Source organism: Corvus moneduloides, chromosome 13 (genome assembly GCF_009650955.1).
Source record: "Corvus moneduloides isolate bCorMon1 chromosome 13, bCorMon1.pri, whole genome shotgun sequence".
NCBI classification, from domain to species: Eukaryota; Metazoa; Chordata; class Aves; order Passeriformes; family Corvidae; genus Corvus; species Corvus moneduloides.
The window spans coordinates 17,160,399-17,174,689 of NC_045488.1; the positions used below are offsets into that span (position 1 = coordinate 17,160,399).

General features: G+C 38.6%; 1 protein-coding gene across 10 annotated transcripts in view; it reads right to left on the reverse strand.

The window, feature by feature from the left end:
• The window catches only part of HERC1 (HECT and RLD domain containing E3 ubiquitin protein ligase family member 1), a 101,489-nt gene that overhangs the window by 27,210 nt on the left and 59,988 nt on the right, over nt 1–14,291 (reverse strand). For 7 of the 10 annotated variants that reach the window (XM_032122726.1, XM_032122725.1, XM_032122731.1 and 4 more), the window contains exons 26-42: nt 12,772–13,043; nt 12,231–12,446; nt 12,021–12,141; nt 11,243–11,480; nt 10,151–10,344; nt 9,076–9,231; nt 8,737–8,843; nt 8,397–8,507; nt 8,139–8,315; nt 7,272–7,511; nt 6,994–7,077; nt 5,993–6,513; nt 3,695–4,470; nt 2,798–2,996; nt 1,703–1,863; nt 418–534; nt 8–239 (exon numbers count right to left, since the gene is read on the reverse strand). In XM_032122726.1, coding sequence (XP_031978617.1) covers nt 8–239; nt 418–534; nt 1,703–1,863; nt 2,798–2,996; nt 3,695–4,470; nt 5,993–6,513; nt 6,994–7,077; nt 7,272–7,511; nt 8,139–8,315; nt 8,397–8,507; nt 8,737–8,843; nt 9,076–9,231; nt 10,151–10,344; nt 11,243–11,480; nt 12,021–12,141; nt 12,231–12,446; nt 12,772–13,043 — 3,922 coding nt within the window. The remainder of the gene's footprint in view (nt 1–7; nt 240–417; nt 535–1,702; nt 1,864–2,797; nt 2,997–3,694; nt 4,471–5,992; nt 6,514–6,993; nt 7,078–7,271; nt 7,512–8,138; nt 8,316–8,396; nt 8,508–8,736; nt 8,844–9,075; nt 9,232–10,150; nt 10,345–11,242; nt 11,481–12,020; nt 12,142–12,230; nt 12,447–12,771; nt 13,044–14,291) is intronic. The other 3 variants (XM_032122727.1, XM_032122730.1, XM_032122734.1) reach the window with 3 other exon arrangements.

The window sequence follows — 14,291 nt, forward strand, 5'->3', positions numbered from 1 at the left end:
ATCTCACCTCTCACTAAAGCCTTCCTCCATTTCAGTGGCATCAGCAGAAGGGATATCACCTGGAGACTGCAAATAGCAATGATCACCAGATTTCCCACCACTTCCAGAGACGATTGTCCCATGCCGTGATTCTGCAGTCCCCTCTGACTGGGGCTCCTCATCATCTTCATTTCCAGGGTGCTCAATCATCCACATAGCCAGCACTGTGATATTCTGTGCATCTGCTTCTCCTCTGGCACCTGAAAGCAGGAAAACCACACTTTGGAACTGTATTTTAGCACTTATGGTTACAAAAAAAGCAATCAATTTTTCCACAGAAATGGTTATAGAACTTAAAAATTACATATTCTATTGGAAAACAAGTGTTTCACGTGTATCCAGTTTTTCAGTTAAACTGTTATTATAGCTATAGATTACCTGTAGCTTCCATAGCTTTTGCAATTTGCCTGAGGGAGAACCCCATTTCTAGCAAGGGAACAGCAATGGCTGGAGGAGGAGGGGATGTTGAAAGTCGGCTGCTTGGATCAGACAAAGCTTAAGAGACAGAAAATGATAAATGTAAAGCACATAAGTCTTTCTCTAGTGTTACTTCATTAAACCTTACTTTGATAGATCAGCTTCAACTAAGGGAATAATTGCTCTCAACTTTTCTCTCAACTACATTCCACAAGGTAAGATACTTTCTGTAACAAAACCAGATGGTATTCATTCTCCTTTGAAACACAGATTGTTGACTTTTTGATCAAGTAGGATACTGATAATATGCAAAGAACTATTTAAGCAATTTCTATTGTTTTCATTTTTAACTGTATTAAATTATCTATTTGATCTATATTTATGTAGTCTAGATAAAGTTATCCTTGTCCAAATCATTGAAGATTCCCAAATGGTGAGATCACTATATATTCCTCTTACGGTACAGAAAGAGACCTCAGCTAAACTGGGAAGGTATCTGAAAAATCTCTTTGTGGATGATGGCTGTATGATGGCTGTGCAGAGAGTCATTCAAGGGACTCTGAAGAGGTCAGTTACTGCCCCAAACCCACAGTTTCTACAGAAAACTTTTATGACTTGCCATAAAAGTGATGTCTCATCAGTGAAGGCAAAAATGTACTATCAAACAAACACTGTTGTAAAGACACTATCGTGACTAGAAGTACATCATCTCATAATTAACTCAAAAAGAAAAAAAAATGAGATGTGAAACTGAGCACATCAGTTGCTATGCAACACATGAACCACTAAATCCCCCAACTAATAACACAGATGTAAAGGCAAGAATAAAAAGTACTGGTGCATGTACCATAAAATACATCAATTCCTGTTTTCTTTGTGGTATGTGATCTAACAAAAGCTAGAAAATTAGTGCACTTAGCAGCAGCACACAATCAAGGAAACAAGCTCAAATCAGATGAACGTTTTGAAGTAATTATGAATTATACTTCATTATTGTTTTATACATGCAGTTCGTAATCCAATCCACAGCTTTTAAAAACTCATGTCATTTGCTTGATAAAGCCTACAGCTAACAATCCATATTCTTTTGTCCTAAGATAAGTCACTAAAAGGTTTTCAACAATGCTTTGCATCTTAGTCTGCCTTAAAAAGAAATTGTGTTGGGTTTCCATCCCTTAAAACACAGCCCCATAACTCCTGTGACTTTCCTAACTTGTCCCCATTTCTATTACACTGACAAGTTTACCTGTGCGATTGGCAGGCCTTGCAGACTGGGAATCTGGAGAAGTCAAACTTTGTCTCCTTCCAACTTCATCGGAAGGAGAGGTTGGCAAAGAAGATATTGGGGGAGTCTGAGCACGTCGTGCTGGAAGTACAGTTGTAGTAGGATAACTGGAGAACATTTGCCTTGAAAAAAGAACAATGCACGCTGATATTAAACAGAACTATGCTGAGGAAGGTCTGACAGAAGAAATACATCAAATTAGAGTGCACTTGGCAAATCCTACTTTATGCAATTGCGTTTTGTAAGGGTAAGACTCAACACATACATTGAGGCAACAGCTCATTCCTACCAACTTTATCTGTACAGTTAAGTTCTAAGCATGCACATAAAAAAACCCCTCACAGACCAGGAGCTGTCCTAAGAGATAAAAGATAAATAAACATTTTTCCCATTTCCATGGTGTGTTCAGAATTCAGGCTGACTAACAAATCAGGTGAGTATTTGATTTTCACTGTCCTAGTAGGAAGACATTGTTCTGGCTCTTATCAGATTATATCTGCAAAACATCTGAGAATTAATAAATGTAGAAAAGGATTCTATGAGAAGTAAAGCAGATTTCCTTTAACAACACAAATTGCCTCTGCAAATTCAGTAGTTTATCTTCCATTTCAGTATGTAAGGGTAAGCTGAAACAACATCTTAGCTTACAGGATGTTACCTACCAACTAAGATCTATTCTAGTTTGAGAACCAAATGAACGTTCATGAAAAATCTAGAATTTCAGAGATTTATAATTTAAACTCTGAACTCAGAGATCTATAATTTAAACTCATGTACCAAATAAACATGAAAACTGAAGGACAACTTGAGGAGAGAATTTTCTCCTTGAGGAATTCAGGTATTGCATTTAGATACAGTGTATAGCAAAAGCTTAACAGCTTTCAAATAAAAAACTGAAAACCTGCAAGGCAAAGTACCATTAAACTGTGTCCTCTGCAGAGGCAGGTCTTGACAGCATTTTCAAAGGCTTAGGCAGCTAAAGACATGTATTCTATATAAACCAGACACCTGGCTCCCTACACCCGCAGAATCATATATGCTGATAGGGTATTTTACCTCAGGAGACTGAGAGGCATAACACCAGGTGATTCTGAAGCTGGAACTGTTTCTGTATCAGTTACTGGAGTAGTAGCAGTGGTGGTATCCTCCAGAGAGCTGCTCATGAAAGACGTTGTGCTAGAAGCAGAAGGGCTGGTTGTAACTGGTGTTTGGGCTTGCTGAGACTGGTCGCCTTCTTCTACTTGTTGCTCCACTTCTGCAAGAGAAAAAAGGACGTTACAGCAACATTCATATAATTGTGTAGATCAAAATAGTAACCATGGCTAAACTTTTAACTTTCAAAACCAACTACCGTTATTTAGAATTCACCCCAGAGAAAGAAAGGGGTGTGCAAAATCTGCCACTAACTCATGGACTTGTGTACAGAAATCACACCAGGAGCTCTTGCTGTTCTCACAGCGATACAAGGTAAATAGCAAACAAACCACTTACTTATGCCAGACTTTATGATATTCAGATTTATGGTTGTAACAGCTACGATTACTCTCAAAACAGGCAAAAGGGGAAGAGGTCTTAGATATAGAAATAGAGATGATTAACTATAAAGCTATTTTTAACTCAGCTGTATGAGTGGCATTTTTAAGGCTTTTGTATGTTGGTTTAGAAGTGCAAATCCTCCTGAGAAGTATATACAGTACTGCTCGTTTTCAGAAGTATTAGAGACATACTAAAACCTTTAATTTCTGATTGATATGCATTCACTTTTTATTAGAATAAGGAATTAGAAAAAAGGCAAAATGTCAGTATAATATCTTTAAAACAGTAAACAGAGCTTTGCTAAATTTCTCTGTCCGATTAAGATTCCCCTGAATTATAACAACTACAAAATGACAAGACTATGTTAATTGTATTATCATCGTTACTAGTAATTTTATACTAATTTTGAAAAGGTACCTTGTTTAAGTCTGCCACCAAACTGGTCCTCCAGCAGCCCATGAACCACTAATTTGTAGATCATGGCTTGTGCCCGCTCCAGGTCCGCCAGCCCCAGCGCTCTCTTGATGGGCGAGCGCATGACCGCCCGTTTCACCATGTGCCGCATCAGGAACTGCAGCGCAGCTCGCATCTCCACGTCCTCGTGAACCACTGGGGAACTGGCACAGTCAGAGTTGTGACCATTTTCTGCCAGTACTTTGGGTATTAACAGCAGCTCAGCATACTTACTACAACTAAGAAGAACACTAAGTGACTTCATAGCACCAAGGTAAAGGTAAGACAGCTGTACAGCTCGAATTTCTGACTGCACTATATCGTGACTTCTTGGGGTGTGTTCATGATTCTTTTTTCTTCCCTCAGCAGGTTGGTGTTGGGATTCCATACCTAGTGTTGATGGTTCTAAAGAAAAGGAAACAATTTCATTTTCCGACTTAGAGGTTGTAGCACCATGTCCTTTGTTATCATCAGCACTTTGGCCTAATCGTGTATCTGATCCAACATCACCCTCCATTTTCTGGTCCATCTCCCCTTTATCTTCAGATTCACGTCTGTGTTTTTTCTCGTGTCTCTTGGTGCTTTGCTTTCCTGTATCTTCATGAATGCCAGTCAGATAGGTAAGGTCCAGCAACACAGTAGCTGTCAGCCCACGAAATCTTGCAACATCAAAAGGCAGTGGTTCACAGGGCTCCAGATTATACAATGGAGTATCACTAGGCGACCAAAAAGTTGGGAAGCTTTAATAAAGATCAGAATGACACAGGAAAAAGCAAGTGAGGGAGAGACAGGAGGAAAGTACAGGAAATAATGTAGGCAAATAAGATGTAAAATATATTTAATAAAACAAACCAATTCTAAAAATTAAATGCAAATAGGGGAAAATGAGGTTATGATCAGAAAACAGGGAGATATGGTTTCAAAGCAAATGCAACAAAGCATACACAGGTTTTCAACAACAAACACTGAAATGCAGAAGCCCCACAGAAGCTATCTATCCATTCTGTGCTGACACAGCCTCTGGATATACTATTTACTAGAAATATGTAACAGACTTTTACTAAGAAAAATTACCTTAAGGTAAATATTATCATCATACCTGAATCTGAACAGGTTTAAAAGCTTATAAAGAAAACTTTTTAAACATTAATGAAAAGCTTTGATTGACCTCAGCTACTCATCACCAGGAGCACACTACTGAATATCTCAGGACAATTCTGTCTCTGGTGTGTCAGGACAGATCACCTGGCGAGGACAGTGACCTTTAAAAAACATGGGTTAGAAAACCTAACACACACATTTATGTATCTGTCCATCTATACTCAGTGATATTTGCTCGTACTATCTAGGACTGTTACACTTGACTAATTTTCACTTGAAACAGGACAAAAATTCACCAGCCTGTATTTCCATACACCTGTATTTTCCATATATCCAGCAGATAAATGACTTTTAAATCTTCCTTTTATTATCCCAAAAAGTTTTCACATCTTACAATGTAAACGTATACCTAAAAATAAAAGCAAGCTTTAGGCTGGTTTTAATTAAGAAGGTATAAAATGAACCTAATTAAATGCTTTACCAAAAGCTTGCCTATGTTCAAGTGCTGTTCCACTTCACTCAAATAAAGCTTTGAATTGTTTTAAGGGCACTCTTACTTTAAGGCTATACTGTCACATGGGCATACTTGAAAGAATTTGTATCTGGAACTAAATCAATTGCACTTCAGTATATTTAGTCAAAGTGACAACAGCCTTTGCAAAGACAAAACAGACATAATGCTGCAACAGCTCTAAGTGTAAAGTGACCTTGGCTATTTCAGAACATAATTGTAACTGGTAGGGGAAAAAAAAAAAACCACTGCTCAACTTCTTCAAAAGACTACCTCAGCTATAGGCAGAAGGAGTTAAAGAAATTAAGTTAATCAACTCGTTTCCACACAAAAACACAGGCAATTCCTATGAGAGCAGCAAGAAGCTCAGAGAAGCTTAATTTCAGTTTCCTTCCAGGTGCTTTCCCTCTGAATGCATGTCTGCAAGACAGGTGGAAAAAGGAGCATCTCCTTCCAGCCTTGAGCTCTTTAAGGCAGATGGGAAAATGAATGAACACTACTTCAAGGCAGCATTAATTTCAATACAACTGAAGTCTAAACTTAAAGTAATTGATCAACATGGCTCTAATATAAAGTATATGTTACCTCTGAAGATTTCCAGCCAGAAACCACTACTACTAGACTGTGAAAAGCATAGGAAATGGGCATACCTGATTGTAATCTCTGCTTCATCCCACTGGACCTTGGCAGAGGTACTGCCCTCCTTCACCACTCCCAGCAGGGTGGCATGACGGCCTGTTTGCTTGTGGACACATCGACCTCCAACTCTGAGCCCAGCATCCACTCCACCAATGACTGCTAGAACAGGCCACACCTCCACACAGAGCATCTTCAGCTGCAGCTCTGAAAGCTCTGCCAGGCCATGTCGGCTGTGTTTGCTTTTCTCCTCCTCTTTATTTTCTTTCTCCTCTCTCACCTCGTTCTCTTCTCGGCTTTGAACAGAGCGACTTTTCTTCAGTTTTTGACCTGCTTCCTTAAGACATGTTTTGATTTTATTCAGTCTTTCCATCATTTTTTTATTAATGCAGTGTGTCCAGCGGTCTGTGCGATGCAAGATGCGAATGAGCTGGATCGTGGCTTCTGCCAGCACTGCAGCAACAGGACTGCAGATGGGGTCACCAGGCAGCAAATCTCTTGGTGTCCCACGCATCTGCATATCACAGATCTTCACCTAAGTGTTTGAAGAGAACAATTTACAAGTTATCTAATCAACATACCCGAATAAGCTCTTATAAATACAGGAGTCTCCTGCTGAATAGAAATAGTTACTAGCATTGTCTTTTTTTTTCCCCCCTGGAACCCCTAGGAAATCCACCTTAACACTGAGCAAAACCTCCATCCTTCAGATTCAACGATGCCAAAATTATGTATTTCACGGTTTCTCACACAAGACTATCTAGAAATCCTAATACCACATTCTCCTTGGTTTCTGGGGAATAGAATTTTTGTGTAGAACACTAAGTCTTTCAATTTATTCTAAGCAATAAAATACATCTTAAATTTACAATAGATTACAGTAGTTAAAACACTGTGTATGACCAACACTGTTTTGGTCAGTAATTCAAAGCAGCACCATACAGGCTGCTATGGTAAATACTGACTTTATCCCAGCCAAAACCAATATGCCTACACAGACAAACATTTAAGTTACCTTCTCTCCTGGGTTACTGCTATAGAACATAACACAAGGGTATAACTCAGCTGCATCTACATCTTCAAAAGCTAGTTTTGGCTCCTAGTGAAGAAATAGAACAAAACTCCTTCAATCTTAGAACACCTCAACAAGCAAAAACATGAAACATAAAGAAGTTATGTCTGTATTATAAATCTTCTAAGTTCTGAAACTGCCACATGTTTTAACTCTAATGCTTATCCATGCCATATTACCATTACAAAAAAACCACCAAAAAACCAACTGATGTTAAATACCTCTCCATTTTTACCAAAGGAAATAGTTCTTGCTTCCATATCTAACACACATGTGATGAAATCTCCTTGGGTAAAGCTTGACAGAGTCAAAGTCTGCTCTCCATTGTGATAGAGGTTGCCACTGTAGGCTCTGTAGAGCCACATATCTGAGGTAGTGCGATGGTTGAAGTCATGCACTGGCCAGCGAGACACTCCCACACAAGTGCCTTCATTGCCTCGGTTCTCCTTCACAATGTAGAACTAGCAGGCAAAACACACACACAGGGGGGAAAAAAAAAATCAGGAATATAGACTTTTACACAACAAAGAAATGAAAATCTTCCTTATACATATGTATGTCTACTCTTAACTGTTTTTCACAGAAGCTTTTAATAAGAAAAATAGTAAGTTTATATGGTAAAACCATTAAAAAAACCACTCCAAATGATGTATTAAACACTGTTCTTGTAGTCAGGCCGATGTGTCTTTGTGAAATGCTTTTCTACAAAAAGAAAATCCTAAATCTACATAATTCAGTAGGTAGGTTTTGCAAAACTGCACATGCATGCTGACTATGGACCTTAGGGACAAGTACCATTACCACTAGAAATACACACCACGCATTCAGAGTCTCCAGCGTGTGTTGAAATACTCAAAATTCCAGCACTCAAAGCAGCCACAAACTCTTCCCTTTGGATTGAAAATCACAGAATTATTTAAGTTGAAGAAGATCCTTAAGATCATGGAGTCCAACAATAAATGCAACACTGCAATTTACTCAAGAATCTTGTCATAAGCGAAAAGCACAGGCAGCTGCTGTTAATAAATCATAGCACTTTTCCAAAACAATGTGAGAGAAGGTAAGAAATTCCCATTTATGCAACCTACCTTCCACTGGTAACACCCAGAAGTAACTCCAGTGGATGCTAAACCATATCCTTTGCCTCCACTTCCATGAGTTAGAATCTGCCCATTCTCCACTATGCAGCACTGAGCTTTCTCAGGATCAAAGGACACTTCCTGGATGGGAAGATTCTCATCTTCATCCTCAGACTCTCCTTGCTTCTACCAGAAATAGGACAAAATATTTGTGGTAAATGTAATTCAGCTGCATTCAGACATGAGTCAAAGTACAAGCATTGTTACCTGGAGCTTCATTTCTTGCTCTTTCTCCTTTATTTGAATTGCATGTTTGGCCTGGGCTATCGGAGTCTCCCACATGCAGTCCGACAGAAGTGAGAACAATCGTTCAACAACCTGGGGCATTGGGACAGAATTCAGATCATTTTAACTCCAACATGAGGACAACAGTAACATTATATTGTTTTACTTTGCTTCATAGGTATAAACATCACGATATTTAGTGCTCTTAGATTAAAAAATAACTACACTGAGCCTCACTTGATTTGGATTTTGAACAAACCTATGAAACATTTATAACTTTAAGAGACTTTTTGAAGAGACAGGTGTAAAAGCTTATAGAGACCTGAGCCATTTGGTCATCTTCAACACCAGATTCACAAGCAGGTAACACAGCTTCTAGTACATGAAGTGCAAGCAGTCTAGTCCTCAGATTGCCAACCAATGGAACTCCTGAAGATGGAACAATGTGTCAATAATCTTAAAATTACTTCTGCTTCAGGCCTGTCCCTGGCTCCATGCCCAGTGCCCCAGAGCGTAATCCCTGCACACATGTACTGCAGTTAGTTTGAACTGTTCACTATGAACATTCACTATGTAATACATGTTCTAACAGGGCTTAATTTTTGTAACTCCACTACAGAAATGCAAAGTAACCATGGGGCACATTTTGACACGATCATACCTGAGCAACACTTCTGGGAAGCAATGTTAAGAAGGACTTCTGTCCACTTCGGAGATGCCATCTTGGACTGAATTGCTTTTGAAGACACAACTCTACGCAGGAAAACAAGAAAGTCTCCCAGGTGCAATTCTGCTGCATGCTGCTTTCGGAGGGCAGCTAGGAAGTTAAACCAAAAGTTTTCATTTACAACCTTAATATTACAACTTGACTAGAAGTCCTGTTCCGCAGGTAAAAGCACAATGATCAGTTATTACATGGCGGCTGGCTGTTAACTTTGGCTGGCTGGTGGGTGCCCACCAAGCTGTGCTCTCACTCTTGCTCCTCAGCAAGACAGAGAGAGAAAATAACATTAAACTTTTGTGGGTCATGGTAAGGGAGGGAGATCTCTGTGGGAAGAGCTCATATTCTGATTCCTGATTATTTTATTAGTTCATTAGCCTTTGCATTATTTATAAGTGAAGACAGTTAAAAGCACAAACAAAAACATATGTTACACTTAAAACCAGGCTACAATTAAAAGTTCTTCAAACTCAATTTCCACAGAAATTCAAAATGCTCATTAAGGGACTGCAAGCTATGTGAGGATACCAGTATTTCAGAAAATCTTTTGTTGCAGATTTTTTCATAAGACACACTAGTGTCACCCTCCTGCCATCCACTCAGACTGCAAAACTGCGTAATACAAAGCAAATAAAACAATTTCCTGAATAAAGCCATATTTATTTGTGGTTTGGAATTGAGGTATTTAAATTCCTATGACCACATTTATGAAAAACTCTACCACCACCAACTCATTTTTCAAGGAAAACTGTATTCTCTTCCTAATTCCAAACCCAATGAAGTAATTCTTATTCTCAGCCTGCTCCTATCCTTGCAGCTTTGTGCATTGATTCTATATAATTCTAAACTGAGCACAAAATCAATTGATGACTTTAATCTAATTTACAGAGTTAAAAATGACCTGACAAAAACAAACACACAATAGAGTGGATAAGGACCCTCAGCATTCAGTGGTTTCTTCTATTATGTTTTGTGGTATTTTAGAACTGTAACAGAAATTACGCAGGATAATTACCTCTGAAGTCTCTCTTCTCATTATCACCATTCGAATCTGCCTTTTTTGATTCCACTTCACCTTCCTCACCTTCCCCTTCTCCAAAGGAAGCCATCAGCATCACACCAGCTTGTGATAACAAGTTCTTCAGCTGGCTGCATAATAAATCCAGCAAAGATTGCACCACCTTTGGGCTCAGTTTATCAGCATAGGTTCTGTACACACACACAAAGAAGGAGTATTTGAGAGCTGATCCAAGGAACAATAATTGCAGCAAGTTACTCTTCCCCATCCTACACCCTCCACCACAGGCTTTAATTCTTATTATTATTTTAACCCTATTTTTAAACACATTAAAACTGTCTAATCTTTTGAGTCAAAGGATACATTTTCAGTACTTTCTAAGGAAAAAAGAGTAACTTTGTTAATTGATCATAATTCCAATGCAATTTCTAAAGATGGGGTGCTGTTTCTATGGGTTTGGGGGGGTTCTTTTGGTGTAGGATTATAGGGCTTTTTCACATAATAGATTTGGCAGGTAAATGCAACATGTTGTACATACACTGAAATGAAGATGCATGTACCGTATATCAAACTTCAACTAGAAAATACTTTCTCCACTGGTGTTTTCTTTACTAAGACTAAATACTTAAGTATTGCAAGGACTTTGCACGCTGTCTCACAGTCTAGCAGAGACCACTATTCCTCAGAAGATTATTTCATATTACAGAAAGAAGCACAATGTCAGGCTCTGAGGAACATTATTAGTATTGCTTTTACACAAATGACGTTTATACAGCAACAGAAAGTCTTATCACACCAACTGAACACACTTACATACAAAACTAAAGTAGCAAAGTGGGGATTACTAGAATATGGTGTTTACAAACCACAAAGTTGTGACTATTCAGGTCCAAACACTTGCAACTGAAAAATACTTGTTAGTCTTATTTGCATCCTTCCTATGAATAATGTGACTACTCTTTCCCCCACTCCTCTTTCACTTACGTACTCCTGAGCAACATTTATTGTCCTAATGAAAGCTTACACAAAATTTTTCAGGGGTGCTGATAAGCTCAGCGATGAAGTTTCTCAAAAGCAAGGGACACTCACCCTGTGGTGATAGCCAGGATCTGCAGTAGTCTCGTGCTGGCTACTTTCAAAGCTGTGCTGAGCTGAGAAATCCCAGTTTTGGGCAGCAGCTGCAGGGGCTGTCCTAACATGGTGTCTGTGCCACACAGCTGGGACAGCACATTCAGCAGCCCAGTGGAAATGGCCAAGGAGACATCAACGGGCTGATAGTGTACACTGAGAGCAAAGACTGTCACCAACAGAAGACGCTGTTGTGCTTCTAAGATTAAAATACAGTTGTTTTTAATTAATAAGATGTTCAGAGTAAGAACACCAAGACAGAAGAACAGCAGATTATTTCAAAATACAATTTAATTAAATTATCAAAGAAAGAGTGAGTCTTGTCAGACACTTCAAGGTAGTCTTTCTGATAAACCACTGCATTCCTCTTTAACTCACTGTAACTCTGTGTCAAAACTGTCCAAGGAAGAGTAGCACACAGATCTAGTTTGTGATATAAATGTTCTGAGGCTAAATCTCAAACCAGAATCTTCTCTCTAAGGTAAGCATAACTGGGTGAAATATTTCTTTTTTTACTTGTACATCACATTGTTTCTCAAAGTGAAACAACAAAACAACCCAGGTATGAATGGCCACTGGGCTCTATGAACAAAGGCAGATTTCTCACTTTTAGGAAAAGTAGTCAGATAGGTATTCAGTGAATCCTGGTCATTAATATCAAAGTCTGCCTTGGTAAACATACGATCTGTTGTACTGTAGGTTAGAGAACATCTGGTTTGGAAATCTGCTCTTTGCTTACCTATGTGATGCTTATTAGCTTGCAGAGCTCTTTCTAATGTAGCAGATAATTGCTGGTAAATTTTGTGCACAGCCACCTGGATTTCAATCTGAATACTCCTCTTGGCTGCTCTGATACCATCCTGGGCCAGACAAACAAAGAGATATTTTAAGAACTGAGAGATTTTTATCACTGGGTTATTTAAACAGCAAAAACTGCTGAAGTACACACCTGGTAGTGATGCAATCTTACACTCTCTCCTTTGGCCCCTGCATGTCCTACAGTGCCCAGACCAAAGCAGCCAGCAAGAAACTGGAGTCTAACAGAAGTAAGCAGTGAAGAAGACTGAAATCCTGGTACTTGGCGACTTCCCATTAATGGTACACAGCCTTTTTCCTCCATCCCTGACAGAAGCACTAAAATCTGATGAAGTGCTTCCAGACGAAGCTAAAAATAAAGGCAGGCAAAAGACAATATTAAATAAGTAGCTAGTACTCTTAGAAATTGAAACTGGATCATACTGAACTGTAAGCAAGGATGAATGGGGTTGCCGTTTCCTCCTCGGCACATTTTTTTAAGAAGGGAATACTTTTGGTTTTGTTTTAGAGTTTATTTACATGAAGTTCCCAGTTCCAGTTAAGATACTTAACAGGAAAGAAAGAAAAATGTCTTCAATAGATAGAATTCAGAAAAAATAGATAGAATTTTTTTAAAAATCCTATAATGAGCATAATGTAAGAAGAGTAAGAAGAGTTGTTAAACTGAAATTTACCTCAGCCCTCAACTGCTGCTGCTCCATTGCAATTATTGATGCTTGTGGACTGGTGGACATACTTTCCTCTGGTTCCTTAAAGCCTGGGGAGTTTCCCACATCTCCACTTACAAAACTGACAGCATTTTCAATCAAAGTATGAACTCCAAGGGATCTTGAGAGATCAAAATCAGACTCAACAAATGAGTAGGAGGATGTGTATAACCAATCTCTGCTGTGTTTCAGTCGAACCCACGAGTCACTTAGAGAGTCCATTTGACTGTGTATTGCTCCTGAAGATACACACAAGGAAGTCTCATCAGTTCCAATTCAGGTAACACATTTTGGCTGTAGGTAAAGCCTGAGCTGCTGCTACTGATATAGGTGGAAAATGAATATTCATGTTAATTATACCATGCATTAAGCAACTTAGAGCAAAACACTTGATTTAAATTTACAGCAATTTCCCTAAAGAAAAGGCTGTATTTCTTTTAAACGTTAAGCACTATTGCAACACGCTGCCACGTGAAAAAGCAAAAAGAAGCCACTCAAACTGCTCAGCTTAAAGCTAGAACACTGAATAAAAAATGCTTTGCAGCTAAATGACAAAACAGTACAGAAAAGATTTTCTACCAACACAAGTTATGCACTTGGATATTTACTTTGAGGTTTAAACATAAAGCAAGAGTGGTTTTGGTTTTAATCAAGCCACTATATTTCATATCCTTGAAAAAGCACAATGTTATTTTGAATGAAATATTTACAAAATTCGTGACTGCAGAAGAGAACAGAAAAGTTTTTGAACTAACGCAGAACATGTACTTCGACTCAAGATAGATACATGTATATTAAACACTATCTAGAGTAAGTGTTAGATCTGTGTCATCTGGCAGTTTCACAAGTCTGTTTTCAAGTGTTTCCTAGGACATCAGCACGTCATTACCTGAAATTTTACTGCCACTAATAAGCAGACTTCTTCAAATGAGCATCAGTCTGCAGCACTGGAATTTATCACCATAGGTTTGATCTCATTTCTAAGAGAGTTTTGCTAGAACTCTCTCCCTGGCACAAATGAGTGCCATGCCAGACAAGTCATAACTTCATTAGCAGCTAATTGATAGGCATCAATCAGTATTTTCCTCCTTTTGCAAGTGCTGTTTGCCCACTCAGAGCCATGCAAAATATTACAAGAGGGCACACCCTGCTCAGAAGAACTTCCCATCTGTACAGAGAGGCAGTATCTGGAAACCTTTGTGGAAACCTAGACTGTGTTTAAATTCACTTTGAAATTTTAGTCTGGATTATTTACATAACGTACAAAAAATGTTTAAATATTTATCTACCTTTGGAGAATTGAAACCTGCTCACAGTACTTGTACAAATCTATATTACTTCAGTTTTAACCATCTTTCTGCAGGGTATCAGCAGAATATCAAACATTACTAAACATAGCCGTTTTCAGGGAAAAGTCACACAAATTCACAGGAATTCATCTGCTCAAAGTTTGCTTTCATCAGTAAGGCTGAGTTCCAACGGTAACA